At 34.5% G+C, this 26,045-nt stretch overlaps 4 protein-coding genes across 7 annotated transcripts; 2 read left to right on the forward strand and 2 right to left on the reverse strand.

The window, feature by feature from the left end:
• Window positions 1-907: 907 nt before the first annotated feature.
• On the reverse strand, window positions 908-17,063 carry LOC146164132 (inositol polyphosphate-5-phosphatase A-like). The gene is made up of 13 exons (XM_083381363.1): window positions 16,542-17,063; window positions 16,418-16,459; window positions 16,234-16,334; window positions 15,836-15,923; window positions 11,633-11,696; window positions 11,310-11,413; window positions 10,706-10,758; window positions 10,220-10,339; window positions 9,988-10,075; window positions 5,776-6,036; window positions 5,459-5,532; window positions 4,829-4,943; window positions 908-2,845 (listed from the first exon to the last, which is right to left on the reverse strand). The coding sequence occupies exons 1-13, from the start codon at window positions 16,692-16,694 to the stop codon at window positions 2,687-2,689; spliced, it is 1,422 nt and encodes a 473-aa protein (XP_083237489.1). The 5' UTR covers window positions 16,695-17,063; the 3' UTR covers window positions 908-2,686.
• Window positions 17,064-17,473: 410 nt separating this feature from the next.
• On the forward strand, window positions 17,474-20,687 carry LOC146164133 (beta-1,4-galactosyltransferase 7-like). Of its 2 annotated transcripts, XM_083383234.1 has the most exons (7): window positions 17,474-17,684; window positions 17,748-17,921; window positions 18,009-18,135; window positions 18,314-18,412; window positions 18,482-18,565; window positions 18,969-19,073; window positions 19,178-20,684. In XM_083383234.1, exons 1-7 carry the CDS (start codon window positions 17,563-17,565, stop codon window positions 19,340-19,342), a joined length of 876 nt encoding a protein of 291 aa, XP_083239360.1. In that variant the 5' UTR covers window positions 17,474-17,562; the 3' UTR covers window positions 19,343-20,684. The 2 variants fall into 2 exon arrangements, with proteins under 2 accessions (XP_083239360.1, XP_083239359.1); XM_083383233.1 differs by having other exon boundaries at window positions 17,474-17,921; window positions 19,178-20,687.
• LOC146164134 (RING finger protein 145-like) lies at window positions 19,197-23,051 on the reverse strand. Of its 3 annotated transcripts, XM_083383231.1 has the most exons (8): window positions 22,610-22,721; window positions 21,800-22,535; window positions 21,673-21,734; window positions 20,953-21,071; window positions 20,384-20,538; window positions 20,075-20,316; window positions 19,826-19,998; window positions 19,197-19,754 (listed from the first exon to the last, which is right to left on the reverse strand). In XM_083383231.1, exons 2-8 carry the CDS (start codon window positions 22,381-22,383, stop codon window positions 19,539-19,541), a joined length of 1,551 nt encoding a protein of 516 aa, XP_083239357.1. In that variant the 5' UTR covers window positions 22,384-22,535; window positions 22,610-22,721; the 3' UTR covers window positions 19,197-19,538. The 3 variants fall into 3 exon arrangements, with proteins under 3 accessions (XP_083239357.1, XP_083239356.1, XP_083239358.1); XM_083383230.1 differs by having other exon boundaries at window positions 21,800-23,051; XM_083383232.1 differs by lacking the exon at window positions 22,610-22,721 and having other exon boundaries at window positions 21,692-21,734; window positions 21,800-21,819.
• Window positions 23,052-24,349: 1,298 nt separating this feature from the next.
• On the forward strand, window positions 24,350-26,026 carry LOC146164135 (meiosis 1 arrest protein-like). Its single transcript, XM_083380676.1, has one exon. The coding sequence runs from the start codon at window positions 24,350-24,352 to the stop codon at window positions 26,024-26,026; it is 1,677 nt and encodes a 558-aa protein (XP_083236802.1).
• Window positions 26,027-26,045: the final 19 nt, after the last annotated feature.

A 26,045-nucleotide genomic window follows, 5' to 3' on the forward strand; every position in this document is an offset into this window, starting at 1 on the left:
ATTAAACATTTTCTCTTTTAACGCATGTTATTTGGAATAACGGCATTTGTAGACTAATTTAGTAGAATTTGCACTTTGTAGGGGAAGGTTGCCCTAGATGGGACGTTGCCTGAGTCGGGTCTTGGCGATTAATATCAAAGTGCCAAGAAGCTAACATTTTGTTAGTTTAAAAGTTTTTAACTAACAAATTTTAATATGGTTAGTTTTAAATTTTTGATGTATGACGTAAAACATTTTACACGGTTTCACTATCCATAAAATACGTTAAGAAATGCCATCACGGGCAACCTTCCCCTACAGTGCAACATAATATGCATAAGACCATATTTGGGCTAAGCTGATTTCTTAAAGGCAAATGTAGTAAAAAAGGATAGAAATTTGTGCGAAGCGTGAAAAACTTTTGTATTTGCATAGTTACAGTCGGTCAAAGTTAGTTTGGGGTCCAAATCCATGGCCTGGTAACCCCTCTCGCTTCCAAACCTGACGTTCGTTTTAATGTGCTTTATTTGCTACTCAATTGTGTTATTGTATCAAGATACAGGTTATGTTGTATTTAACGGAAGCGTAGCCTACAATACAAAGTATTTTTGCCAAAAAACGTTGAAGCCTTAAAATGCCATTTTTCAACAATCATAACACAACTGTGCTTGTAAACTATCTATAAAGGAAGGGCTTTACAGCAAAAAACATTACAAACAAACGTTTTTTAAACGTAAAACTTTAACCTAAATTACAAATCGAGGAAAATAATACGTTTTAAATATCTAAGCATGCTATAAAAAGGTATACAAGCAAAGTAAAGACAAATATTTTTAAACATTTCTAGCAAATGTAAAGCCTTCAAGCTGCCATTTAATTAAATAAATCGTCGGAATGTGAGCAATAAAAAGAAACGTACAAATCAGTATCAAATTGTTGTCGTTTTATATTTGCGCCGCAATAATAATTGCACCGGAGTTAGACGCAAAACCATAAATTTAAACCAGAAACACGTCGTTAAACACAAATACTTGATGCTCTAAATAACATATTACACAGAATACAGGGGTGCGGTATGCGGCAGTCAACAAACACCGCTCGGTGTTAAGTATGTACATTTACAATTTTTTCGTAAAAAGCATTTTGTTAGAAAATTATAACTGGTTTTAACAAAGTGTTAGCATATTTTACCAAAATACATTATACGTTGCGCAATATAAATCTCGAATGGACGAATGCAAAAAAATACTGTCGTCCGGGTAATCTGTTCAGGAGTCCAACTGGTTGAAAAATGTAATTGCTAAAATATTCACACAGGATGGATCAGAATAACATTGCCAAAACTCCGAAAGATATACGCCACTAACGGTTTGGTTTAAGGGAGGTAGTACCTAATTTCTGTTCCAGGCAAATGTATATTAGTATACCTAGATACCCTTCTATTAATTAAGCGAATGCAGTAGATCGGCATTAATGCAATATAACGAAGCTATTACCCACTGTCGACAGTTAAAAACAGAAAACAAATTATATTTTATATTTAAAACAGTTTTAAACGTAAGCACATCTTAGAATTAAACGCTTTTACAACATTTGGAAAATAGTTAAAATTTAAACAAATTACTGCACCGTGAAAACGACAACTTCTAATTAAAACCCATATTTTAAAAATACAAATTGAAAGGATTGCGTTGGATTAAAACTGTAAAATAAAAATTTAGAAAAACACAAAAATATTTTTTTAAAGTGCAAAGAAGGGCAGATAAGATAAAACATTTTTTCTAATCTAGCTTTTTTATCAAAGCGAATTATTGCACACGTTTTTAGAGGGGTTTTGTCGCTGTTTAAAAACATGTGTGCAATTGTTATTGAACAAATAAACTTTGCATTGCCCATAGCAGAAGCATTTTATGCTATGTTATCTATACGCGGTCAACGGCTTAAACGAAGACAGGGACATAGACCAGTAATATACATTTAAATGCAAAAAGGTCTTGATTTAAAAATCATCATACACACTAAACACGTTTTTCGTTTGGGCTCTTTGTGTATGAAAATAGTTGATCAAAAGAACATGCTACAATACTACAAATGTGATCGCCCTGCAACGTTCCAGGGTGAAGATATTTCTGGTTTCATGCCTATGTTTTGTATTTGCGCAAAGTACCATTTTGAAATGACATCACTTTTAGTGAGCCGTTCAAGGAAATTTAGTGCAAAACAAAACAATAGCGCACTTGGTACCGGAGCAGCATAGTTGCGTACAACGACAATTCAGGCGATCAGCACAATAATAGCATAAAGCCAGACTGTTCAAACAATAAAATGTTAGCGCGGTTAGTAGTTGTGGGTACGTTTATCGATATGTCCTGGCAGTTTATTAGGTAGACAATCGAAGTGACAAACAAATATGAGTAACCGGTAAAACAAACAAAAAATTAATGATTTCTAATATTACAACGTTGAAGGAACGTTGAAGCAGCAATAGCCGGGGCAAGTTTAGTTCATAGAGGTAGCATTTTTACAGAGGGAAGCAAATAACTAAAAATAAATTCTCATAAGAAATCTATTAACTATTTGTTAGTTTTGCAAAGATGAATATATATCTGAAAACAAAGCAGCGCTTTATTGGGGAAAATCAAATGAAATCAGCAGTAAAAATAGGATAATAGTTATCTTTTGAGTCTGTAGCCGCACTGTGTGCGTTTTAATTATCGCCAGTTACGGGGGTTGCGGGATTGGAAGGAGTTTGCTGATCGGGCATCGGCGACGTGAGATCGGTGGAAAAGGCCAGGTACACTGGTTTATGGTCGCCCATGCAAACTGACTTACCGATGGTGTCGTAAGTAGCGTTTCCACTATCCTTCTAAACAAATGCACAAAACAAGAGGGTGTAATAAGGTATTCAAAATTGATTATTTTTTTTCAACTGATACAATCATACAGTACGTCCAAGATTTATACGGCTATTTAACCAAACAAAAACATTTGGGCACAGTCACATTTTAAATCAGATGTAAACTTATTGAAGAAATACCTAAAAGTAAAATAAAAAAGTCATGACACGCACGGCCTTGCACCCCTGATGCGCCCCTGTTTTTTCCAACTTTAGTTACAAAAATACATAATTTGAAAGTTGTTTTTCTTAACAAATTTAGTTTGGCGCGTAGATAGAGCGTTAAAATGTCGAGGAAACTACTTTCTAGGTTTATTGACCAATTGGGTTTATGATGAAATAATTGCTTAGTTTATTAGGCAACAAGCGAGTTTGAACTCACAAGTTAGGAGTTAACAATCTGTCAGCATACGTGCGACGTCTTCGAAATATTAAAACGACGCACCAGGTCGTCGTGACGCACGGTTTGATAAGCTCTAACATAACTTGACATTATGTCAAAACGATATCAAAACGATAGGTAAATGCCACTTCAATTTTCTTATGGAAAGTGTGCATTCCAGACTACTTGTATGTTTGCTTGCGTAACCACAGTCCAAAACAGAACACTCTTAACATGCATGGCAATTACATTCAGCCGTAAACGTCAAATAACTTAATGTGCGCCATCAGCGACCAGCCTATTCATAACCGCATGACAACACGCCAGGCCAAACACGCGCGTAAAGACAGGGCTTCTGCGTGGATAGGCAAGCAGCCATAGAGCAGTGCAACTAACACCACAAAACGAACAAATGAACACCGAGCGTCACATCCGCTACAATCGGACAAGCATCAACGGTGAAACGCGGCTGCCGCGACATTCAGTTTAATGTGAGCTCGGCTAAAACCATTCCAACCACTGTGATGAAAAGGAAGAGCCACTTTTTAGCAGAAAACATGACAGTGATGGCCGCTTCCTGTGGCTTTTTCACGCACGCACTATTATGGGGCTCTCTCGTATGTATATAAACGTTTTCGTGCCAAAACAACGACGCAAAACCTAAGAGCGTAAACATCGTAGTTGGGCGCTAAAACTTGTAGCCACGTGTTTCACAAAAAAATGAAAAGTACTCAATCGATACAAAGCATGTTCGCTAATTTGGTTTAAGGAGGTTAACGGAGTGTCATCTATAATCAAGGTTGCCATACCGTGCTTATTTCTAAGAAACGTGCTTATTTTAGAAGTTTGTGCTTAGTTTGCCTTATTTTAGTTTCAAAAAGTGTTCTTTAACAATTCTTTTACATTGACGGAGGAGTGAGAGACTTTAATTATTTGTATTTACCAGGTTTTTTGACCCAGATATAGCAAACAAATGTTTTAAAAGTTGTACATGTGCGCTCTGACGCCAGTAAGTTAACAAAGCTTGCATTAAATAAGGGTGGTAAACTTGCCAATTTCAAGCAAATAAACGCATTTTTTTGTGCTTCGCGCGATTTAGCTACGTTTTGCGAATACAAAAGTAGGTGTTTTTTAATTTTGTTTTATTTTATGACGTTATTCCTGAAAGCGTGGATTTCACCCTCGCAATCCTGAATCTCGCCCTGGTCTTCAGTAACGTGCTTCTTTTTTTAAGTAGCGTGCTTATTTTTTGGTCTGAGCAGATGGTAGCCCTGTCTGTAATGTTACGCTGTTTGAACAAAACAGTGACGTGGCAATTTGTCGGCTATCGTGCGCTCGGCTAAGCACGTCACATTTACTACAACAGAAAAGTCAATTTCAGAGCACATCATCCTTCTTCTGCTTGTCTGGCTAGAAGTTAGTAACCATTTGGAGTAATGTGGGAGCGCTCGCTTTCGGCTAACCTGACTCCTGTTTCACTTTTCCTATCAAGTCACGCGAACAGATCGACCGACAGACCGAATGGCGGACAAATATTTGTTGTGGGAGTAAAAACTGCATTAGTGTGTTACCTGTGAGTGAATCCATTCCCAAGATTGTCGGGTCAGCAGGATCCGGTCGCACCATGAAGGACACCTAGTGGTCATATACGTGCTGCTGTCTGAAACGTCTTCGGAAAAGGGATAACTGTGGAACAGCGGCAAGCCCATCAGTGAGTTTTTAATGACATAAATCAAGCGTAACACAATACCAGACAGTGGGGCTTTCAATAAACATATTGTTAGTTATAAAATGGAGAAGATGCTATGTATAGCCAATTTAACGTCGTGGCACAAAATAAAGTAAAACAAATGTATCTCATTAACAATTTATGCTGAAATGAATGGCTTTTCAATTTCAAGGAATAAACGAGAGGTAATTATGGGCCCAACCTAATTACCTTTCTGACATTATCCACGGTTTTAAAACGCGATTAAACAGCCATTAAGACAATAGTCACTTAAAAGGGAAGAAAGGTTTCGTAGTAATTTGGTGACATAATTCGATATACGTTCAGTCAAAAATAAGCCACGTTAAAATTGACAATAAAAATTCCAAAAAATTGGCTAAATCCTAAAGGTGACTGTTTTGTGATTATATAATAAATGCAACTGTATACTTTTTAATTTTAAACACTTCCGTATTACACAAAGAAAACTTACGTAGGTGGAAACGAGATGTCAAATTCTTTGAGTTCGCTGTTTGTATCACCGGGTTCCATGTCGAAGAGCCGTAACTAATAAAAGAATCGATTTAAAAGTTAACCATGCGAAAGAAGCCTTCAATATTATTGAACGAATGGCTGAATATGCAAAGTAGAGAAAAAGTTTTATTGACGACAAAAATCTATTAAGCGATAGTAATATGTAATAAATTAAAACGACATGACTTTAGCCGATGGTAATTGTGAATAAATCAGCTATTCTTATTGCACAACTTCTCAAATTTCCCCAAAAAATGAAAAAAGTGCTTAACTTACCTGCTCGTGACTGGAGTCGGGCAACAGCAGCGACTTCTCAACCTTGAATAGCTTTTTCTCTATCTTTACGATGACGTCATCGCTGTTGTTATTGTTCGCACTCCTGTCGTCTCCGCCGTTACTCACCAACGACTTGTCAACCTTGTGGTCACTGCTCTTCAGGTCGTCGACATCTTCGATCTTTTCCGGGCTTCTGTAGAGTAGACGACTAACCTCGTCGTTGGAGCGCACAACTTGCTGCTTGGAGTCGGGACAAAGTTTCTGAACGTTAAACAGATCTTGGTTACATTTTTTCATGTCAAATTGAATTTAGTCCGGTCATATTCCCGGCGTTTTGCTATCGACTAACGGGAAGTTTCTATTTAAATACGTCAAGTTTTCCACATCTGTCTTTCGCATAAAGTTGAACAATCTACTTTGTCAGTGTGACTTTGTTTACGACTTACAAATAAATGACGATTTGATATAGTCTGGTTTATCCGGGTATCATGTTATATCGCTGCGTTTCGTTAGTACTAAAGTAAAAAAAAAATTGTCAGCATCACACCCGTGAAAATATAGTTTGCAAATAATATTACTAATAGCTCAAATTTTATAGCGTTATTTGTATTTAAAGCGCTGTTAAGCGTTACCTGGCCTGGTCATTTAATACTACCGCATTATGGTTGGACAGTCAGTATGGGTTTTAGCATATTTTTGTTTATATTACATGCAATTTCGGTGTTACATATAACTTAAAACTAAAAACAAACGGGAATTAGCTAACTAAAAATTTCTTTAAAATAATGTAACTTATTTCAGTATTAAGCAATAATATAGTTCAAAACTAAGTACAAACCATAAAACTGTAATTCAGACCTCCTTTTGCAAAACGATAAACAAAAACTATTACAAAAATTACAATTTTTATTAATAAACATTCGCAAAAAATGTCATGTATTTGGAGATTGAATTCCCCTATTCTTCAACGTGCCTATTTTTAAGCTATGCTAAATTTTTAACTACGGTAGTTAAACAACATAAAGCGAAAATTAAATTAGATCTTTAACTTGCAAAACAACCAAAAAATAGTTTTATATTTACGTTATGCTATCAAACAAACAAATTACGTTGGTTTACAACGTTTTTTTTTAAATAGCGTTCGGCTATTTTGTAGTTTTATTCTATTTAATTCTTCGACTGAAGTTTGTTTTAATAATTATCTTACAACGATTGATAGTTTGCGACAGCGGTTTGCAATTAGCGAGACGAGCCTAGAGGGACTCGACGCCACTCAAAACGAGCGAAATAATTTATTGATGAGAGTGCCATATAGTGCTGTTCATATACAATGCCTTAGATGTGCATACAGTTAGCTCGGCTGTATGCATTTAACCCCGTAAAAATAGTTATTGTAAATTTCACACAACTTTTGTTACTCGTTTAAAAACATGTTATTGATGGGACACCATGGGTAAAATAATATTTAAATCTGAATCGTGTGGCCGCTATGCAATATTAGACAACGTGCGAGTGTTGCTTTTTTATTATGCTTGAACATAAAACTATTACTTAAGTAGTAGTCAAGATATCTATAAAAAAACTAATTTTGAAGTTAATTTGACATACCTACATTGTATTTAGAATTTAGATTACAATGTCTATAAATAAACTTGTTTGACGAAGTTTGACGAAGTTCGACGATGTTCGTAAAAAGCCACCACAGTGTCGAAATTCCTTCAACAGGTTTTTATCCACGTTAAGTGCGTTATGAAGCGAAGTACGTAAAAGTTTAATATCAGCCATATACGCCAATGCTGCACGGAATAAAAATATGTGATGTACACTGAATGTGTGATGTACCTTGACCCTTGCAAGATAAATTTCGAGCTTAATTCGTGATCAGTAATAGCACAAATATCTCAAAAGAGGACACATTTTGCCAGCAAAGACAACCTCAGTGTTATATATAATACTTATAGATATACAGGGTGTCCATATACTTATAGATATACAGGGTGCCCATAAAGTCTCTTTACAATTTAAAAAATGTATTAAAAAATGAAATGATGAGATATCGCAATGAGGTTTGTTTTATGTTAATCAGTATTTCATAAAGTGTTTATTGACACTAAAATTTATTGTTTCAGACGAAATTTCTAAATTAACTGTTTAGATGTACTTCGTGCAACTAATGGTGCCCATATAGAAGTGTATTAAATAAACTAATGATATTTTTAATTAAATGTTGATTAAAAGTTTAGAAGTGTATTTAATGTGTCAATAAAAACTTTATGAAATACTGATTAACATAAAACAAACCTCATTGCGATAACTCGTCATTTCACTTTTTAATAATTTTTTAAATTGTAAAGAGACTTTATGGACACCCTGCATATCTTTTAAAATCTTTTAATAATGTCTGACTTGAATTACTAGCTTAGCTTGGTTATTCTGCTTTTACACGCTAATATACGTAATTAACTTACAAAACTAAAAATATGGTTAAACGGGCTATCGATTTTTATTTCTTGCAGTTTTCGGGGAACAGTAAATGATTAAAAATTTAAGGTGATTCTGGATAGAAGTAAAAATCCGTTTTTTAATGAAAATAAACTTCCTTTAGAAGATTAATTGTAACAACTGTGATGTCGAAACAAATTTAATGAGATTTGTATTTTAGTCAAAATGTATTAAAAAACGTTTCTGGCATTTTGTGCTACGTCATACCGCCAACAAAACAGAAAAGAAAACATGAAACTATTATAGTCACATAAGTAACTCCCATAACAAAATGCAGGCCAGCTAAACAAAGTTTCACAAAGCTTAATACCATGTCGTTTTACTTCGGTAATCCGTTACAAAGTGACATTTTAATGCTTTATACTTAGGTTGCCGTAATGCCATAATAAGTAACTCGTCTAGATTGGATGATCAATAATTGCCGTGGGCTAATGCATTAGCATAACCAAGTTAGTCGTTTTACATACAGCCATGTCAAAAAACCAATTACATTGTTCAATACCGTACGCGTTACGTTACTTCGGAGATATTTGACAGTTCAATTATATCAGTGCTCTGCAACCAGTGATCTGCGGCACACGACCATACCAGGTGTGTCGCAGTGTCCCGTAAAACTTTTATTTGCTTGCGCTTTTTAAAGTTAAAGTTCAAAAGTAGGAAAATTGATACTAGAAACAATGCAGATAAAACATTATAAACTTTCCTAAATATCGAAGATTTTCTTAAATCTCGTATTTAGCTGTCGTTAAAATAATGTTGGTACATACTACACACATTGCTTCCAAGCGACCTAGCGTTTCAAATCGGCAATTCATGGTTTAAACCTCAAAACCAGGAATCCATCCAACATCATCTCCATATGCTTAAAAGGCTGTTTAGGCGTAAAAGTATACAAGATAATTTTGGGGGTTTGTCCCAGGACTTTTAGGGGGCAAAAGACTTTTTTAAGATGACTGTAAAACTGAAAAATTGGAAGATTAAGGAATAGAAAACGTCAATTATTTTCGTCTTTGGTGCATTTAAGGGCCTCGAATATTAAGTGCTTTTGGTCGATTTCGGTTGGTTTTGCAATCTATTTAGTTTGCCAAATTAAAATAAGCTAGTCAACACTGTATTACATGATATTCAAAGGTTTAAAGAAAATGGGCCAGCATCGGCGTTAAACACAGGCTACATATGCCATTCGTACACAACTTTCATAATTTTATTGTAAATAAATTGCGCTGTGGCTTCTAAAACACAAACACAACATCAGCTTTTATGTAAAATGAAGGCATAAATATATTACATCAAGTTATGTAGATTTGAATGTTCATCTTGCATAACGAACCAGCTTTGTCAGTTAGCGGCAGGTTCTAAAATAGCCGCACAATAGTACGTCAATGAATGGTCAGGGGAGCGTTCTCCCACTAATGCGTACCGTGATATTTTATTCCTATAAGTGTATCAGGCTGTTATTTAAAGATTTCTTAGTAAAATACAAGCGTGGGCCTTGTAATGGTTAAATCAGGCGTTGTGTAAGTGCAGCTGTAAACATGGTGGTTTGATGGCACAATTTACGCGGTTTAGCTATCTTTTATACTGGAATTTCTCATTGAACGAATGAACATTTGGAATTTTGTTTTACACGCAGTTTGGCTTCGTGCGAATGCTTTATATAGAAGTTGATTGTGCCAAACAATTTGAAACTACTGACGATTGAAAACTAACCTGCACCAGTGACTTAACGTCCAGGCGAAAGTTGAAGTCACCAAACACAAAAGAAATTCCCCCTTTGCAAGGATGTTCATCTTGTAATCTAGAACAGAGTAATGTGTTTGCAAAACTAAAATTTCATATAAATACAAATAAGTTAAGCGTGGCGACAGACGCTGCTTTCAAAATGTCACTCAATAATTTTCATATAAGTTTTGCGGTGATTTAAGTGTCACTTAGGGCTTACCTTTTTAAGACAAAGCGCAAGGCTCTTTTCCTATAGGCAGTGTATGGCGAAGGACTGCTCTTAATTGCGATCAGATTGCTATCATCATGAAAAAGGTGAATATTCACAAACTCCACAACTCTACAAAATGTTTTAAATTTTACTTTCAGTTTGTAAATAGAACGCAAACTAAGTGAAAATATGGCTAATCTTAAGTAGTGCACAATGATTTTCTTCTCTGGCTGCTCTATCAACCTTTATGCAAAATAAAATCCCTATTCATTGTACAATTGCTTGTTTCAAAATTATACCTTTAGCTTGTGAACAAGGCAATTTTTTCGCAAAAAGTTCGTAATTGTTTATAGTTTTTTTTACTATTTGGCCAGTTTTATGTTAACATCTGATACCAAATATAGATAACCACAGGTTCGAAGAAATCACATCAGACTAAAATCTTTTTAAGGAAGATTGTACTGCATGAAATTAATCGAACATTGCTTTACTTACTTTCCATAAATCTTCCATCTCACGCGGCAATAACCCTTTCTCGACCATTTGCACTGAAAATAAAAACAAGGTTTACTTTTTTTGCTGCTGCAACAACAAAGTCTTTATTTATTTATTTATTTTTTTTTTCATTGATTAATTTTAAATGGAACAACACCCCGTTGCCATACGTGATTGCTACAAGCGTGTTTAACAGTTATAGGAGAATTGAATTACACAGCATGGGACATCTCAGAGTGCTCTCACCAAAATCAAATTCTTCTGATACAAAAAAATCATGCACTAGTGAAGTGTTAAGGTAATAGGTAGCTATCATTCGCTCTGTGACAGGTAAATATTGATCAATTTTGACAACCTTAAACATAGGACAAATAATTTTTCTTGAAATGCATATTATATAAGTATGCTATTTAAGTAAATGTGCAGAAAGGCGGGAAGTTGCACTGTTTTAGTAGCACAAAATGTTTGACCTTGCCATTTAATTTTAATGTGAGTAGAGATCTTGTTACCTTTTAACATAATTGACACAAACAATAACACAGAAGTAACATGACACAAAACACCAAGTGAATGGCAATACAATAAAAAAAAGTAGGAGACTAACGTCAGGAAAAAATTCTTGTTCAAACTTTTCTTTCCTAACTGAAGGAAGATGGGTGATGTTCTTAGAAAATATGTCTTTCCCTTTAACTTCTTGAAATTTATCAACTGTAAATAAAAGACAGGCATGCATTATTTAAAATTTCACATACACTCTTTCTAAATATTAAGCTTCAACGTACAAAAAAATTTAGGGACATTGACAAGGGATTAAATAAATACACTTCCATTAAAACAAACAAGACATTTCCTTATGTTTACAGACGATCTTCTTTCTAAAATAAAACAATTACCCACTTGTAAAACAGATATTTTTTAGTTGCTTACCTTCATAAGAAAATAGCTTAACGTCTGAAACAGATTCATGGACAAAGTACATGTTTCCAAGTGCCTGAATATAAGAAAAATTAACATTTCAGAAATGGATACAATCAATCTATAAGTTCATAGTTTATTAAATTTATACTTTACATCAAATTTTAATAGCAAAGGTCTCAAACATAAATCTTTGGGAGCGTCAAATGAAAACACATAGATTATTCCGAGGACAGCAACCAAGGCCATAACAATGTTCTAAATTCCAATATCGACGCAGAATTTTAGCATATACTTAAGGTTTTCTCAGCATGAAATACAATGTTTTATCCAAATAAGCAATAAATCGCCATGGCATATATTAAAATACAATACTTTTTTGTAACTTTAACAAACTGTTGAATGACTTTTCTTAATAACATTGTTTTAATTTTGTTCCTGTTTCAGTGATTACAGAGACGACAACTTAGTTGGCCATCTAACTTATCCAGATTAATAGAAATATAAGTGATTTGTTATTGTCCCACGAATATAAAACATGTCAAGCAGTGGAAGAGATAATCATTTATTCTAAAACACATAAAGCTCCTGCGCATTTGGGACCCTTGATTAAGACTTGAGTAATGGATTAAGAAGTTCTTTATTGCATTGCAGGCAAATCTTGAATGCCAAACCAACTCTGGCACTCATTTGTGTTATAGTTACACCACAAAAACATCATCAAAATTTTTACCAAATATAATGGATGGAAAATTTATTAACTTGAGAATGTCAATCCCATTACATTAAAATTAATAGATGAATATACACAAATTTCGAAACGTTGAAAGCTTTATGCTATTAATTTAGCTTTTTTTTTCAGAAATGTGACCAATATAATATGGCATGTATACCTTCATACAATAGCATAAATGTTGCTGATCTATTACTTAATAGGGGGATTATACTACATATTTATCAGCCTTTAGCTAAAAAATTACGATGTGAATAAGATGGATAAAACTCATGTGAGTTTATTGAGGTTGCTGTAAAGCATGTTGTATTGATTGAAAATAGCACATGTTTAGTGCATATTGGTGAGTAAAAAATCTAGTTTAAACAGGCTGTGTATTTTACACATTTGAAATACCATACGCGCAGCATCATAATATATATATATATATTTATGGGACATGCATAAATTTAAAAAACATATAAAATGTAATGAACCATCTTGCACACGTCAAAACATTGCAAACACACGGATTCAAAACTACTACTTAAGAGTAGGGTTGGCAAGCCTGTCAATTGACTGGTCAAATACGGTCAATTGACCACACTTTATTTAACCGGTCAAATACTCATTTCGGAAGCAAATGTTGTAAATTTTATCGGCGGTTGTTTTGTGAAGTTTTTAATAATCCCAAGTGTAACTTTTTTAAATAATTTAAATATAAAATGGTAGTGTTTACCTAATGCAAACACAAGTTTTGTGGTAATAACAAAGTGTTTTTAATAGCAAAAGTGATTTTATTTTGTTTAGAGTAGAATAAATGCATTTCATATTTTTGAGTCTTCCAGTCTGTTTACGAGTATGAGTTGCACCATACAGTGTAAATTCACTGGCTTTCTTTTGCTGTGACATCACAATGGTGGTGAATTGTGTTTGTCATAAAAGGAATAGAAGGAAAGTAATAGAATACTTGGTTTTGCAGTTTTAGATTTGATTTATAGCTTTGCAGTGTAGTCATCTTTTGTCAGTAGCTTAGGAGTAAATTTTAACAGGAAATATGCTTGTAACTTATTGATTATACTGAGCATTAATGTGTTTTTATCTGTACAGAATTTGTCATTGCTAAAGTTATGGGTAAGCCAAAGACCTTTATTTGGAAATTTTACAACACAATTAAAAGGGGCATCAAAGTTAAAGCACAGTGTAGGTTTTGTGCTAAAGAGTATGTAACCCATGTGGACAGGATGGTAAAACATTTACTGTCACAATGCAGTTCCTGTCCAACTAGTGTGAAGGAAACCATTATGCAACTTCAAACAGAAAAGCCAGGATCTACACAAGATATAGTCAGTACTAGCAGCAATGAAATAAGTGTAAATTTATTTGAAGAAGAAGAAAGTGATAAGATGTCAGTGTCTTCTGCAACTGCAGCTTCATATCAAAGTAGTATTAAAGGATTTGTAGACCGAATGACACCACTATCAAAACAGCATTTAGACCAGTCATTTGCAAGGGCAGTGTATGCAAGTAACATGCCATTTCACATTGTGGAAAATCCATATGTAAAGGAGTTTTTTGAAAAGCTAAGACCAGTGTATAGTTTGCTATCTCGCAAGCTGTTATCTGGACGGTTTTTAGATGAGGAAGCAGACAAAATAAAGAAAAAGGTTCAGGATATTTTGCATGAAGCTGCATTTGTCTCAATTGTATCAGATGGCTGGAGTAACATGCGCAATGAGGGAATAATTAATTTCATGGTTACAACACCTAACCCTATCTTTTACTCTTTCCAAAACACTACAGAACATCGCCATACAGCAGCATATATTGCAGATCAATTCAAAAATGTTATACATGAGATTGGTTCTGAAAAGGTTATGTCTATTGTAACAGACAATGCTGCAAACATGAAAGCTGCTTGGCACATAATAAAGGAAGAGATTCCACATATCCAATGTTATGGATGTTCTGCACACACTTTACAACTTTTTATACAAGATCTCGAAAATTTTACAACAGTGTCATCCCAACTTCAAGTGTCAATAAAATTGTAAGATTTTTCAAAAACAAGCAAGTTCCAGCAGCAATCTTCAAACGACAGTTAATGCAGCACTCAATTTCTTCCACACTCAGTAGAATTTGTAATACACGTTGGGCGTCTATGATAACCTGCATTCAAAATCTGCAAACCTGTAAAAAGGCCCTGCAATCTGCAATTGTAGAAGATGAAGTATCAAGTGAATGTCCCAAAGATATACGGAATAATATTTTAGATAATGATGTATTTTGGACCAAAAATGCAAAACTTTTAGATTTACTTAAGCCAATTGCTGATTCTATTTACAAACTAGAAAGTGACGTGACTACATTGTCTGATGTTAGACAAGAGTTTTCAACTATCCAAAAACACTTTGACGGGGCTGTACATTCCAGCTCATTAAGATGCTTAGAAGAGGAAAATGTAAAGGCAAGAATTTTGTTCCGTAAAAATCAAGTAGTGATGCCGACACACAATGCGGCATACTTACTTGACCCGAGATTTCAAGGCCAGGAGCTTACAGATGAAGAGTTTGATGAAGCATGTGATGTGATTACCTCTATTGCAAATTTTAAAGGAAGCTCATGCAATGATGAAGTAATTGCACAAATTGGAAATTTTAGAGCTAAAAGTGGCATATTTGCCAGAAAAATATTGTGGAATGCAATTTTGTCAGTCAAAGCAAACCGCCTTAAACCTAGCTCATGGTGGAAAGGCCTTGCCCCTTCTTGTATTTTGAGTAAAGTAGCTGAAATACTACTTTCACTTGCAAGCTCTTCTGCTTGTGCTGAACGCAACTGGTCTGTCTGGGGAAAGATCCACACAAAAAATCACAACAGACTTAAAACATCAACGGTTGGCAAACTGGTTGGGGTATACCACAATCTCAGGCTACTTAGGAATTTTGAAGAACCGAATCCTTCGTCTCCAGTGGATCCTGATTCAGATACTGGTGATGACTTCGGAAATTCAGATAGTGACAAAGGTTCTGATGAGGCGTAAAAATGTTTTGTGTACTGATACATTTACTTGTTAAATTTTGTTAAAAAACTTGTTGGCTTAACTTAGTGGTTGAAGTAGTGGTAAAAATTACTACGGTATATCTAGTGTTGCTTGCAAGATGTCATAGTTTTGGAAAAATTATTATTAATGTTTAAAAAATAATTGTTTTAGTTTTAAAAACCATTGTACTTGAGCTAAAACGTTCATATATTTTATTTAAAGTAAAAATCAAGGTTGATTTTTACCTTCAATTGCATTTTGAAAGTGTGTATAGTATTTGACCAATATTTGACCTATTTGACGAGTATTTGACCGGTCAAATGCCCAACCCTACTTAAGAGTAAGCTAGTAATAAATCCTAATAATCATGAAGCTCAGTGTATAGTGCAGCAAACAAAAAAGTCAATTTAAGAATAATGATGTAATGCATTTGACTGTACTACAAATGCAATAACATACTTACAGTATATTGATGAACATCATCAAAATCACCATCCAAGTAACCACGAGTTACCACAAACTCTTTTAATTCATCTGCATTGCTAAGTTTACTGCAATATAAATGTTTAAATTCTACACATTTTCAAAAATAATTACAACCTATGTTGTTAAAAAAAAATTTTTAAACTTTTCACTAAAAATAATAAATTCTACTAATTAGATAACATTTGACAGAAAGTATTACTTGTTGCAAGTATTTCATGTATTTTAACCTTCTTATTTATAAATATTAATAAATTTTGGTGTTTGTTTGCATAAAGAATAAATAAAAATATTTGCAAAACTTATTACTATTCACAGTTTTAGTAGTAACATATTGCACATAAAGAAAAACAATTAATACAAAATGTATCCACATACTTGAAAAAATCCTTAACAGGTTCCATAGATGACTTGTAATCCTTGCCACCAATTTCTTGACAATGTATTGCAATAAACTTAGGCTTTTGATGTTTTACTACCTGTATAATACAAATTAAATTAAATAAATCAATGGGTTAGTAAAAATCAACAAGTATAAAGTATACAACACTAATAACCATACCTTGAACAACTCATCAAGCCAAACTTTTTGAATTCCTTCCGGCTGTAAAAATATAAAGTGTAATTCAAAACATTAAAGAATTATTACAAATGTATTGCTACTATTATAAATTTGGACTACGTACATCTTCAAATAAGGTCCCAACATTTGCAGTGATTAGCAAAAAATTCATCTTAGACAGCACCTTCGGAACTGTTAAACTGCCTGTAGTCATTGGATCATTTCTTAGGCTGAAATTCCGAATCTTGTTAATAATTTCGACAAAAAACGAACTCATTTATAGGCACTTAGAGAAAAACGGTTTAGGTCAGGTGTTACTTTGTTGGGTTACTGACGATGTATTTGGTTGCAAAACTTTGACAGCCTTAAAAACCTGCTTGCGATTGTGGATTGCGTAGAGCTGCATACGTCCCACCACAATAAACACGACAATATCTAAATAAACCATTTTTTGTCCTTGTTGTAACCCTACGTCAAAGAGCGGAATAGTTGTTCTAAGTCTCCCTCTATCGAGTAATAAAAGGACTTGCCGGGTCGTGCATTGAATATGCGCTGTTATGGCTGCCCAATTGAGAATACCCTAGCGCACTTTTAATGCAGACGTTACTAAAGTTGTAAAGCGGAAATATGGGCAACGCTTCTACGATTGAAACTGTGGGAGGACTTGCTTCCGTTACGTTTTGCAACCCAAATATAAGAGATATTTGCAGTTCGCTTTTTGTTTTCGCTGTATAATAAAAAAAAACGTAAAATGCTTCAAAACTTTACGCTGCTGCGATAATGGCTGCAAATAAGTTTGTAGTTCGCAAAAAACAAAAATTCCCTTTAAAAACAAAGACAATTAATGATCCCCACTAAAAGTAAAACTATGTTTCTGTTGCAAAATCGATCATGCGTCACAATCTCTACTAGACCGAAAAGCTTTTGACAACGTTAGACACGTCTAGTCAATTCAAGCAGTTAAAGCTGTGATTTTTGTCAAATATAAAATTACTTTTATAATGCCGTCCCAATATTAAAATAACGTTAACCTCCTGCTCTTGAATTTTCATCAGATCTAAGCAGTTAATAGTAAATGCTAATTTATTTTAAACCTTGAGCTAAATTTTATTTGGTTTTAAACAAAATACTCGCGATGAAGCAACATGGTTAGAATATCTACAACAAAGTTTGGCGTGTTGTGCTTCACAATATTTAGCATAGCAACTATGCATTTACTTTGGAAATGTGAAGAACCAAAACCAAACCAGCAAGTTGAAACACAAAGGTTCATCATAAGTTACCTGAAAGACTCAATTACACAAATAAAATTGTTTCTTGTTTTATTTAGAAAAGAAGTAATCCCTGAAAAAGAAATATGGCACTCAAAGAAGTTAGCTGTTGTTGTTCCATTTCGTGACCGCTTTGAAGAACTCATGGTGTTTATTCCTTGGCTACACAAGTTTTTAAATAACCAAAAAGTGCCACATAAGTTTGTCATAGTCAATCAAGTAGACTTACACAGGTATAAATTAAATATACCAGAAAAAATAGCTGGTTAACATACATTCAAGATGCTGAACATATGAACCTTAGATTTACGTTTTGCCAGATTTAATAGAGCTTCTCTTATCAATATTGGTTATTTAAAATCAAGAGAAGAATGTGATTACATGGTGATGCACGACGTTGACCTGCTACCAAACAACCCTGATTTACTTTATCATTTTCCAGCACAGGTTTGAATTAGTGTGTTGCGTTCTATTCAATAAATACAGCTTGTTTTTTAAGAATAATACACTGGTAATTTGAATGTATACAATATAGCAGAGCAAAACTTTCTGTCCAATAACTGTTGTGATCAGGCAAACTGTTTATTGTTGGGAAGGTTGAACAAAACACTGTGATGTTCAATAGGGTCCTTTTCACCTAGCTTCGCCTGAATATCATCCGATGTACCACTATAAAAGCTACATTGGTGGAGTTTTAATGTTGACTAATTCACAATTTGAAAAAGTAAGTGTATGATTGTCATGACAAGTAAAATTTCATACCCTGATATTCTTATATCTTGTCAATTATTAGTGCAGAGGAATGTCCAACATATTTTGGGGATGGGGGAGGGAAGATGATGAGCTTTATTTGCGTTTTAAGGATAACAAGCTTAATGTAAGTAGCAATATAAGCTAATTATTCCTATAATAACAAACAGGATTACTGTTAAATTAAAATTTTTTACCCACTCACAAGGATAAAATAACACTCTTTTAATTAAGTTCTGTCCTAAATAATTGTTTCCAACAATGATTTAACCTGCCTTCCTATTTCAGTGTGATTACTGATTACATTGTGTGTGGTGTCCCCAGTTGTTTACTGGACTAATTGTATGCACATATGATCTTCCCATGTTTGATGTGCCTTTAAGTTTATTTTTTGGTTGTGTAAGCTAGTGTATGCTATAAATTACCCTCACATTAGGGAGTGGGCAAGTGCAAAATCTCAACCCTAATATTTATCCATTTATTGTGCTTATGTTATTCACTTCAAGGCAATCATTACTTGCATATTTTAGTTATACAGGCCTACAGGACTCACAACTGGTTATAACACCTTTAAGCATATTCATAATAAAGAAAAGCGTCCTAGAGATTACAATCGTTATGGAAGCCAGAAGCAGGTATAGTACTTTTCTTGGTCCGGAATTTTAATTTATGTACTACAATTATCATGAGTTACTAACCACCAATTAGTTTAAAAAATGTATTAATTTTCATATTTTAGGTTCAATTCAAAAGAGACCCAGAAACTGGCTTTGACACTGTCCAATATAGTATAGAATCTGAACACAACATAACAATTGATGGAGCATTGTTGACAATTTATAATGTTGAACTTTATTGTGACGTATCACTCACTCCTTGGTGTGACCATGTTAAAAAAACCTAGCATACAGTATTGTACCTTCCAAAATTATTCACTGTTTAATTTCTATTATATTTTACTGATCAAAATCAAAAACTGCACAGTAGCAACAGAAAATGTAACACTTTTTGAAATATATTCGTAGATAAGAAATATATTTTTTTGCATTATGTTTTGCACTTAAATTTTCGTTTTGTAGCAAAGTATGTCCACTGCAATGTTATCTACTATCACCTTCAGATTGCTCTGGAGTTGTTGCGTTTGTATCTGAAGATGGTTCAGATTCATTGCCTGCTTGCATTTTTAAATTGTTAAGATTGGTGTTGTATTCCATATAACACATAGGACACTTGTCTTGAATATAAAACCACTTTTTCAGACAGTTTTCATGAAATAAATGCCCACAGTGCATAATTCTGACATCACTTTCCATGGTCTAAAATAAGCATATTTTAATATTGCATTAATAATTTTTTAATAAAATCAGGGTATTGTTCAACTATTGACCTGGTAACATATTGGGCAAAAATCTCCTTGTTTTGTTTCCAAAAACGTTTTGGTTGCTTTTGGTAGAGAGCACACTTTATTTGATGCTTGTCTACGCATTGTCCAAATTTTCCATCCTTTCCCACCTCTTTGCACAATGCAGTAATATGTGTAAACCGCCAACATGACAATTCCTGCAAATTAAACACGCATAAATATATCAATGTTTTTAACGGTTTTACCTTATCCATACCAAGTTATACTTCTTACCTGCAATACTTGTCATTTCAGTGTAAAATGTCACCATAATATACCCACACATGCACAGTGTAACACAAAACTCTACTGCACGACAAGCACCACGGATATAAAACATAATATCATCTAAGCTGTTCCACCCTCTAAGAGTTAAATAATCTATCATCAGAATGAAGTAAATAGCCAATGATCCCAGCATGAGTGAAAAAGTATTGATATAATTATAAGCAACAATAAATATCCAAAATGAAGATCTGCAAAACATTATATGCATTTTTAAAATCTAGTTAGTTTACATGCCATGTCCTGTTTAGGTGTTACCTCATGGTGAAGAAGGAAACATATGAAAGGAGGCCAGAGACTATGAGTAGGGCGAATGCAAGTAAAACGGTTCTTATGTGTTTCCACAAGGATCCAGTATGTGCAGTTGCCAGTGTCATTAAAATAGGATCAACAATGCTAAAAATGCTTTGAAACTGTAAACACAAGAAAGTCAAATTCAACACCGCATACTATTTTATACAGGCATTTTAAGTTTTTTTTAGATCTGCAAAATATGTATTTTATTTACAAGGCTTTGGACACAGCAAAACATAAAGCCTAGGTCTGGAATTCCATCACTACTTTGTTGCTTTTTCATTACGTTTTTCTGTGACTACACAAAATTAGTGCAAGATAAATCAAATAAATGTCAGTGGTAACTTTGTTTTAATCATTTTTCAGACTGATTAAAAAATATGTTTATTTTTTTGATACACCTTAATTCTTGTTATGGTATTTATGGTAAAAACGAGAAACACACTTTAAATAAATTATAAATGATTTTCATAAATGTAATCTAAATTTCAGCAAAACTAGCACATCTTGTAATAGCACTGGCAATACATCACCTGAGATGAAGCAATAGTAAACAAAATATAGACCAAAAGCACAAATCTTCCTTCAACACTGACATTTAAAATATCAGTATACAGTGTCATGATCAACAAAGTTACTCCATCAATTGCACCTATCACAAAAACTGTTTTACATCGGTGACCCAAAACAGTAAATAGAGTTTTAGTACCACCCAGCTACGAAATCACATAAAAAGTTACAATTGATTATTGAACATAATTCATCTGTATACATAGAGACTGTTTTTCAAAAAAATGTTTCAAATACGGAGTGATGAAATACCGGTTGACAAGAGTAAAATATTGATCTTTAGTATTCAATACAGTTGGGAAAAGAAAAAATGGATTAAATTCTTAAAAAAATGCAAATTAAAAAGGTTACTACTGTCTTGCATTTCGAGGAATGTACCTTCAAGGTCCAATCAGTTTATTTTTATTTTTTGTATGTTTAGCTGAATTGACAGGTCAAAGTTTTAGTAAATAAGAGCGTAAACTATTTGATAACTTGAAGTAATTAATGTGATGCAACATATGGGTTTGCCAATTTTTGGAATTCAAATTGAATAGTCAATGCTACTTTGTCATGGTTTATGCAGAAAGAGTTTCCCAAACCATATGTATTAACAGAATTTTACAGGAAGATTTATCACTGAGGTAGGGACTAAGCAACACAACATTCACATCATCACCATATCCTTTACAAATAAAGCATACCTGTTAAAGGACCACTTACAGAATCTGGAGGGTGATTAAATACAGACCAATGGAGCCAAGATCTGTGAACAACATAGTATTTTTAAAATAATCTCTTTAAATACAGGTGTAACTTACTAAAGTTTACCTGATAAGAAAATACTGCATCCGTACTATGTCTTTAACAATACATGCCAAGCCAAAGAGATTGACGGTTGTTGTCAAACATTGAACAAGTGTTAAGAAAACAAAAACCATTGCTAGTATCCAAGGTGAAAACGCAGTGGGTTTCATGCTTAGCATTTCAAAAACCGTTTCACTTAGGTCAGTAAGAGTTACATTTTTTTGCAAGTTTGCGTAAAACTGAACAGTAAATCTAAGGGTCCAGCATGTCACAAGCAAGTATTGAACATTGTACTCATCTTGAGCCCAAGTCCGAACACCTTGCCATCCAAATAAAGTTACAACTAACTTTATTTTGAGTAAAATCAGTTGAATTTTTCTTAAAATTCTATTGAGGATACTGGTCACATAAAATATTACTGTGACAACAGACAAAATATGTGAAATTTGTAGGATTTTTACCAGTATTGTCAAAGGATAACCGACAGTTATCCATGGAAGAAGTGGCCAAAGAAACAGAATAAGGCTAGTCCCTTTGCTTTTGATCATCCAGCATGATAAGAGAGCTAAAACAGATTGGAGAAGAAATACAGATACACATGTATCCATCGAGTCATGTGAGCATGCATAGATAATCCATGGTGAATTTTTAGTGCTAAAATTCACTGAAAGATCAACATTAAATATATCTTGTGTTGAAAAGATATTTTGCACTACCAGCAACCTATGAAGGAGATAGTGACTTCCTGCTACACAAAGGCCTGTGATGATATGAAGGTAAACGTTTATAAGGATCTTCACTGGAAGTAAAACAAGCAACCAAGCACACACATACAAAATGATGTCAATGTTCCATGTTGACTGTTTGATCTCACTTGGTAAAATCGTTAGATTCTTTAGGGTAAGCTCCTGCATGTACAACATTTCAATCATAATGACCCCTGGGGTACGAAGGCCAATTCCTAGCAGCATGTTTCTTTTTCTACCTTCTTCCATTATTGTTTGTTGTCAGGGAGTTAAATGTACCATACAACAAAGGATTACAAAAAAATATTAACATACAAAAATATTTTTAACATGTCTTTCAAACTAGTTTTTATCTGGTATTGAAGTAAAATGTTAAAATCTGTGTGCTCAAATGGAGGCCACAAGTTTGACATCACTGGTCTTGATGAGAGGTTCTTAGACTGGCGTCCATGTAAATAGACTAGGTTTAGGGGTCTGTTGGCCCCCTAAATTTAAATCTTGGTGTATAGTTTGTAAAATGGATTGAATTTTCAAAAAGAAACAGTTAACGGAAATGTCTAGACTTCATGTTAGTTTCACATCTGTTGAACCGAAAATTTCAGGTTTCTAAGTCCAACTGTTTCATGACATCTATTTATGGTGTCATGACCCAAAATTTCTGGTCCACGCAATCCAAAAATAAATGTGAGGGGGTCTACGTTAAAAAAAGTCAGGAAGCCCTGCTTTAAACTGATATTCTAAATTTAAAACAGGCGAAATGTCCAAGTTTATAACAAATACTTAGGCTTCATTTATTGTCAGTTAATTGGTAAAAAAGCACATGGAAATCGTATTAAATATGCAGAATGCAATTATTGGTTTGTTGATTTTCATAGGATTTTCATTGTACCAATTTTAATCTGATACAACTTGATATAAACAGAGCGTGCATATAAATTTGAGCATGAAGCCAAATTTTTTATTGGTCTGGGGCCTGGCGGGTCTCGCTTAATGATCCGGAAGGCCGCCAGTTTGGGCCCTTGATTTAAATAGGTCAGTGATTCAGGGTTGCCAGATAATCTAGGAAGGTTAAGCATATTTTTGGTATAAAATTCAGACATTTTCTAGAGGCCAAATAATTATTTCAGCGGAATTGTAGTGCGGGGCACCATAATTAAGGTAAATATTTCTGGTGGGCATTTAAAATTGCTGTTTAGAAGTAGACAAAAGCTATATTTGCTTACCGTCAGTCATGCAAACTAGTAGCCGTAATACAAAAAATAATAAAAATACATTTTTTTATGTTATTTCTCTGGACGCAAATTTTAAGAAATATAGGAAAAATGTCATTGACGACTCACTGCGCTTTTCTGCTAAACACCAACCGAAAACGGGCTTGAGCAAACTATGGTAAATTTAGTATACCTGAAGCGCGATGTTATTTTGCAATTGCATAGTAAACGTTCCAAAATCAAGGTTCGAAGGGAGTGGCGTGGCGTGGCGCCGAGGCCCTACGTTACTTAATGTTTGAATAGATTCGGATTAAAAAACGTACTGTCCTTTCGTTTTACAAACCAAGGGGCAGGTAAAATTAGGCAATTAACTATTTTGTTTACACTTGTCTGAATTTAGGCCATCTTGCAAACCTGATTAATAATGAAACCAATAATGCATGTTTACAAGTACACGCATGACCGCATGTGGGAAGACAATGCAATTATTTATGACGTCATTATTAACTTTTTAGCTTCGTTGGCCACAAACAATCAATGTAGAAAAGTCCAACAAAGATTTTCGATAGAGCAGGCTTAGAAACCAACTGAGATTTTTAATATCAAATATTTTAAATATGATTTCAGTTTCCAGGAGAGAACTGCCAAGTGGAACTGTCAGAATTCCATTTACTCAACAACCAGCTCATTTTATAATAGTTGACCTGACAGCCAAGTTTAAAATGGACGCAATGACTGTTTTTTGCGAGGGTATTTCAAATTTTTTCAGTGTTGTCTGTAGCATCAGCAGCGGACCAAACAAAATTCCTTATTTTAGTCTTCTTGCAATCTCTCCATACACTGAGGTTTTATTTCCTGCCCAAAGAATTACAAAAATATCCTACAGTCGAATTCAAACGGCTATGAACGAACTTCAAAGAATTGCGTCTGACTGCAACGTGAATATAGAAAACTCACAACCCGATATTAACGCGATTCAACGTTCCTTGAAAGATGCTTGCGCCCAGTATCACAAACTGAAACTTGAGGCCGGGTGTCGAAATAAACTTGAAATTACACTTGTAACTTGTCACAATTCTAAAGTTTTGAAATTAGGTTTTTCGCAAACCTTTAAAAAAAGCTGTTTAGGCACAGACAGTTTGTTAAAAGTGCTCTGTCTAAATACATTTGAAGAAAACCTTATCGATCGAGATCAATTAAACTTGGAACTGGAAGCAACTCCTGTTCAAATCCAAGAATTGGATTTATGCGGATTCGTTGAAATTGTTGAAGTGGAGTGCGACGTACTATGCATCGAAAGGGAACTAAAATTGTGGTTGCGTGATGCCAGCACTGACAGGGAACATCTTCAGCTTCAATTTCGTACACGGGAGGGTTCAGACGAGAAAACTTGCATAAAGTGCGACCTACGAGATATGTTGGTGGATGTAACAGAGCTACCTTTTCTTCATTCTTTTGACTTGGGTTCAGACCGCCATTGCGATAAAGATAAACGTGCATGTTCATCGACAAGGACTGCTTCGAAAACAAGCAGTCCGAGTCCAGTTGTTGTGCTAAAAGCTATACGGCGCTCTCCGATTAACAGCATTTGCGAGTCAGTGATCTTCGGAACTCCGCACTTAATTTGTAGCTCCAACTGTTGGCAAATCGAGTGGGACGATTTGGAATTAAATCGCAACCGATTTGACGCACTTTGTCGCACCCTGGCGGACACACAACAATGTGTTATTTGTCAAAAGGTCGAAAATCAAGGATTCGCTGCCAACGGTTCTTTGCCAAGGCCTCTTTATGTGATTATGGCGTCCGAAGATCACAATAGCTTGCTCGTAAAGCCGATTGCGACGAGAGAACTTCTACTTTTACCGAATACAAAGGCGGAATGCCAAACAACAGAAAGCGCGTTCTTAGAAATCAAAATGGCACTGGACTGTGTAGAGTTTGATCCAGCATTCAATCCTCTTTTGTTGAATTGCGACCTATACCCGGCTTTGAAACGAAGTCTTGTTTCACAGTGCCCGAAACGCGCAGCGCCGCCGAATAAAAAAGTGTCCGCCAGTGCCGCGGCAGGCCAACAACCGGTCAAAGCAAAGCGCATGGAATCTAACATCGCCAGGTGTCACCCGCAAACCGCCAGTGGAAAAGATGTGCGGTTTTCAGCGCCAAGAAAGGCAACTAGCCCCAATCTCGATGACTCGCCGACTTACACTAACGGATTAGTCTGCTCGTTGCAGCCGTGCGAGGATATACGATTACCTAGAAAAAGAGTAACCTTTCCCGATAACCCAAGTTTTTGAACAGTACTTTTTACATACT

Source organism: Ascidiella aspersa, chromosome 2 (assembly GCF_963924565.1).
Source record: "Ascidiella aspersa chromosome 2, kaAscAspe10.2, whole genome shotgun sequence".
NCBI lineage: Eukaryota > Metazoa > Chordata > Ascidiacea > Phlebobranchia > Ascidiidae > Ascidiella > Ascidiella aspersa.

Excerpts from the sequence above, each read along its gene's own strand:
- LOC146164132 (XM_083381363.1), bottom strand. The coding sequence starts at position 16,694 with ATGAGTTCGTTTTTTGTCGAAATTATTAACAAGATTCGGAATTTCAGC. Across the intron at positions 16,460-16,541 it reads TTGGGACCTTATTTGAAGAT|CCGGAAGGAATTCAAAAAGT; the intron begins GTACGTAGTCCA and ends ATATTTTTACAG. Across the intron at positions 2,846-4,828 it reads GGGAATGGATTCACTCACAG|AAGGATAGTGGAAACGCTAC; the intron begins GTAACACACTAA and ends GCATTTGTTTAG.
- LOC146164133 (XM_083383233.1), top strand. The coding sequence starts at position 17,563 with ATGGTTAGAATATCTACAACAAAGTTTGGCGTGTTGTGCTTCACAATA. Across the intron at positions 18,413-18,481 it reads CTAATTCACAATTTGAAAAA|TGCAGAGGAATGTCCAACAT; the intron begins GTAAGTGTATGA and ends GTCAATTATTAG. Across the intron at positions 19,074-19,177 it reads GTTATGGAAGCCAGAAGCAG|GTTCAATTCAAAAGAGACCC; the intron begins GTATAGTACTTT and ends TTCATATTTTAG.
- LOC146164134 (XM_083383230.1), bottom strand. The coding sequence starts at position 22,770 with ATGGAAGAAGGTAGAAAAAGAAACATGCTGCTAGGAATTGGCCTTCGT. Across the intron at positions 21,072-21,672 it reads TGTAAGTGGTCCTTTAACAG|GTGCAATTGATGGAGTAACT; the intron begins GTATGCTTTATT and ends TTTTTGTGATAG. Across the intron at positions 20,317-20,383 it reads GTTTCCTTCTTCACCATGAG|ATCTTCATTTTGGATATTTA; the intron begins GTAACACCTAAA and ends AATGTTTTGCAG.
- LOC146164135 (XM_083380676.1), top strand. The coding sequence starts at position 24,350 with ATGATTTCAGTTTCCAGGAGAGAACTGCCAAGTGGAACTGTCAGAATT.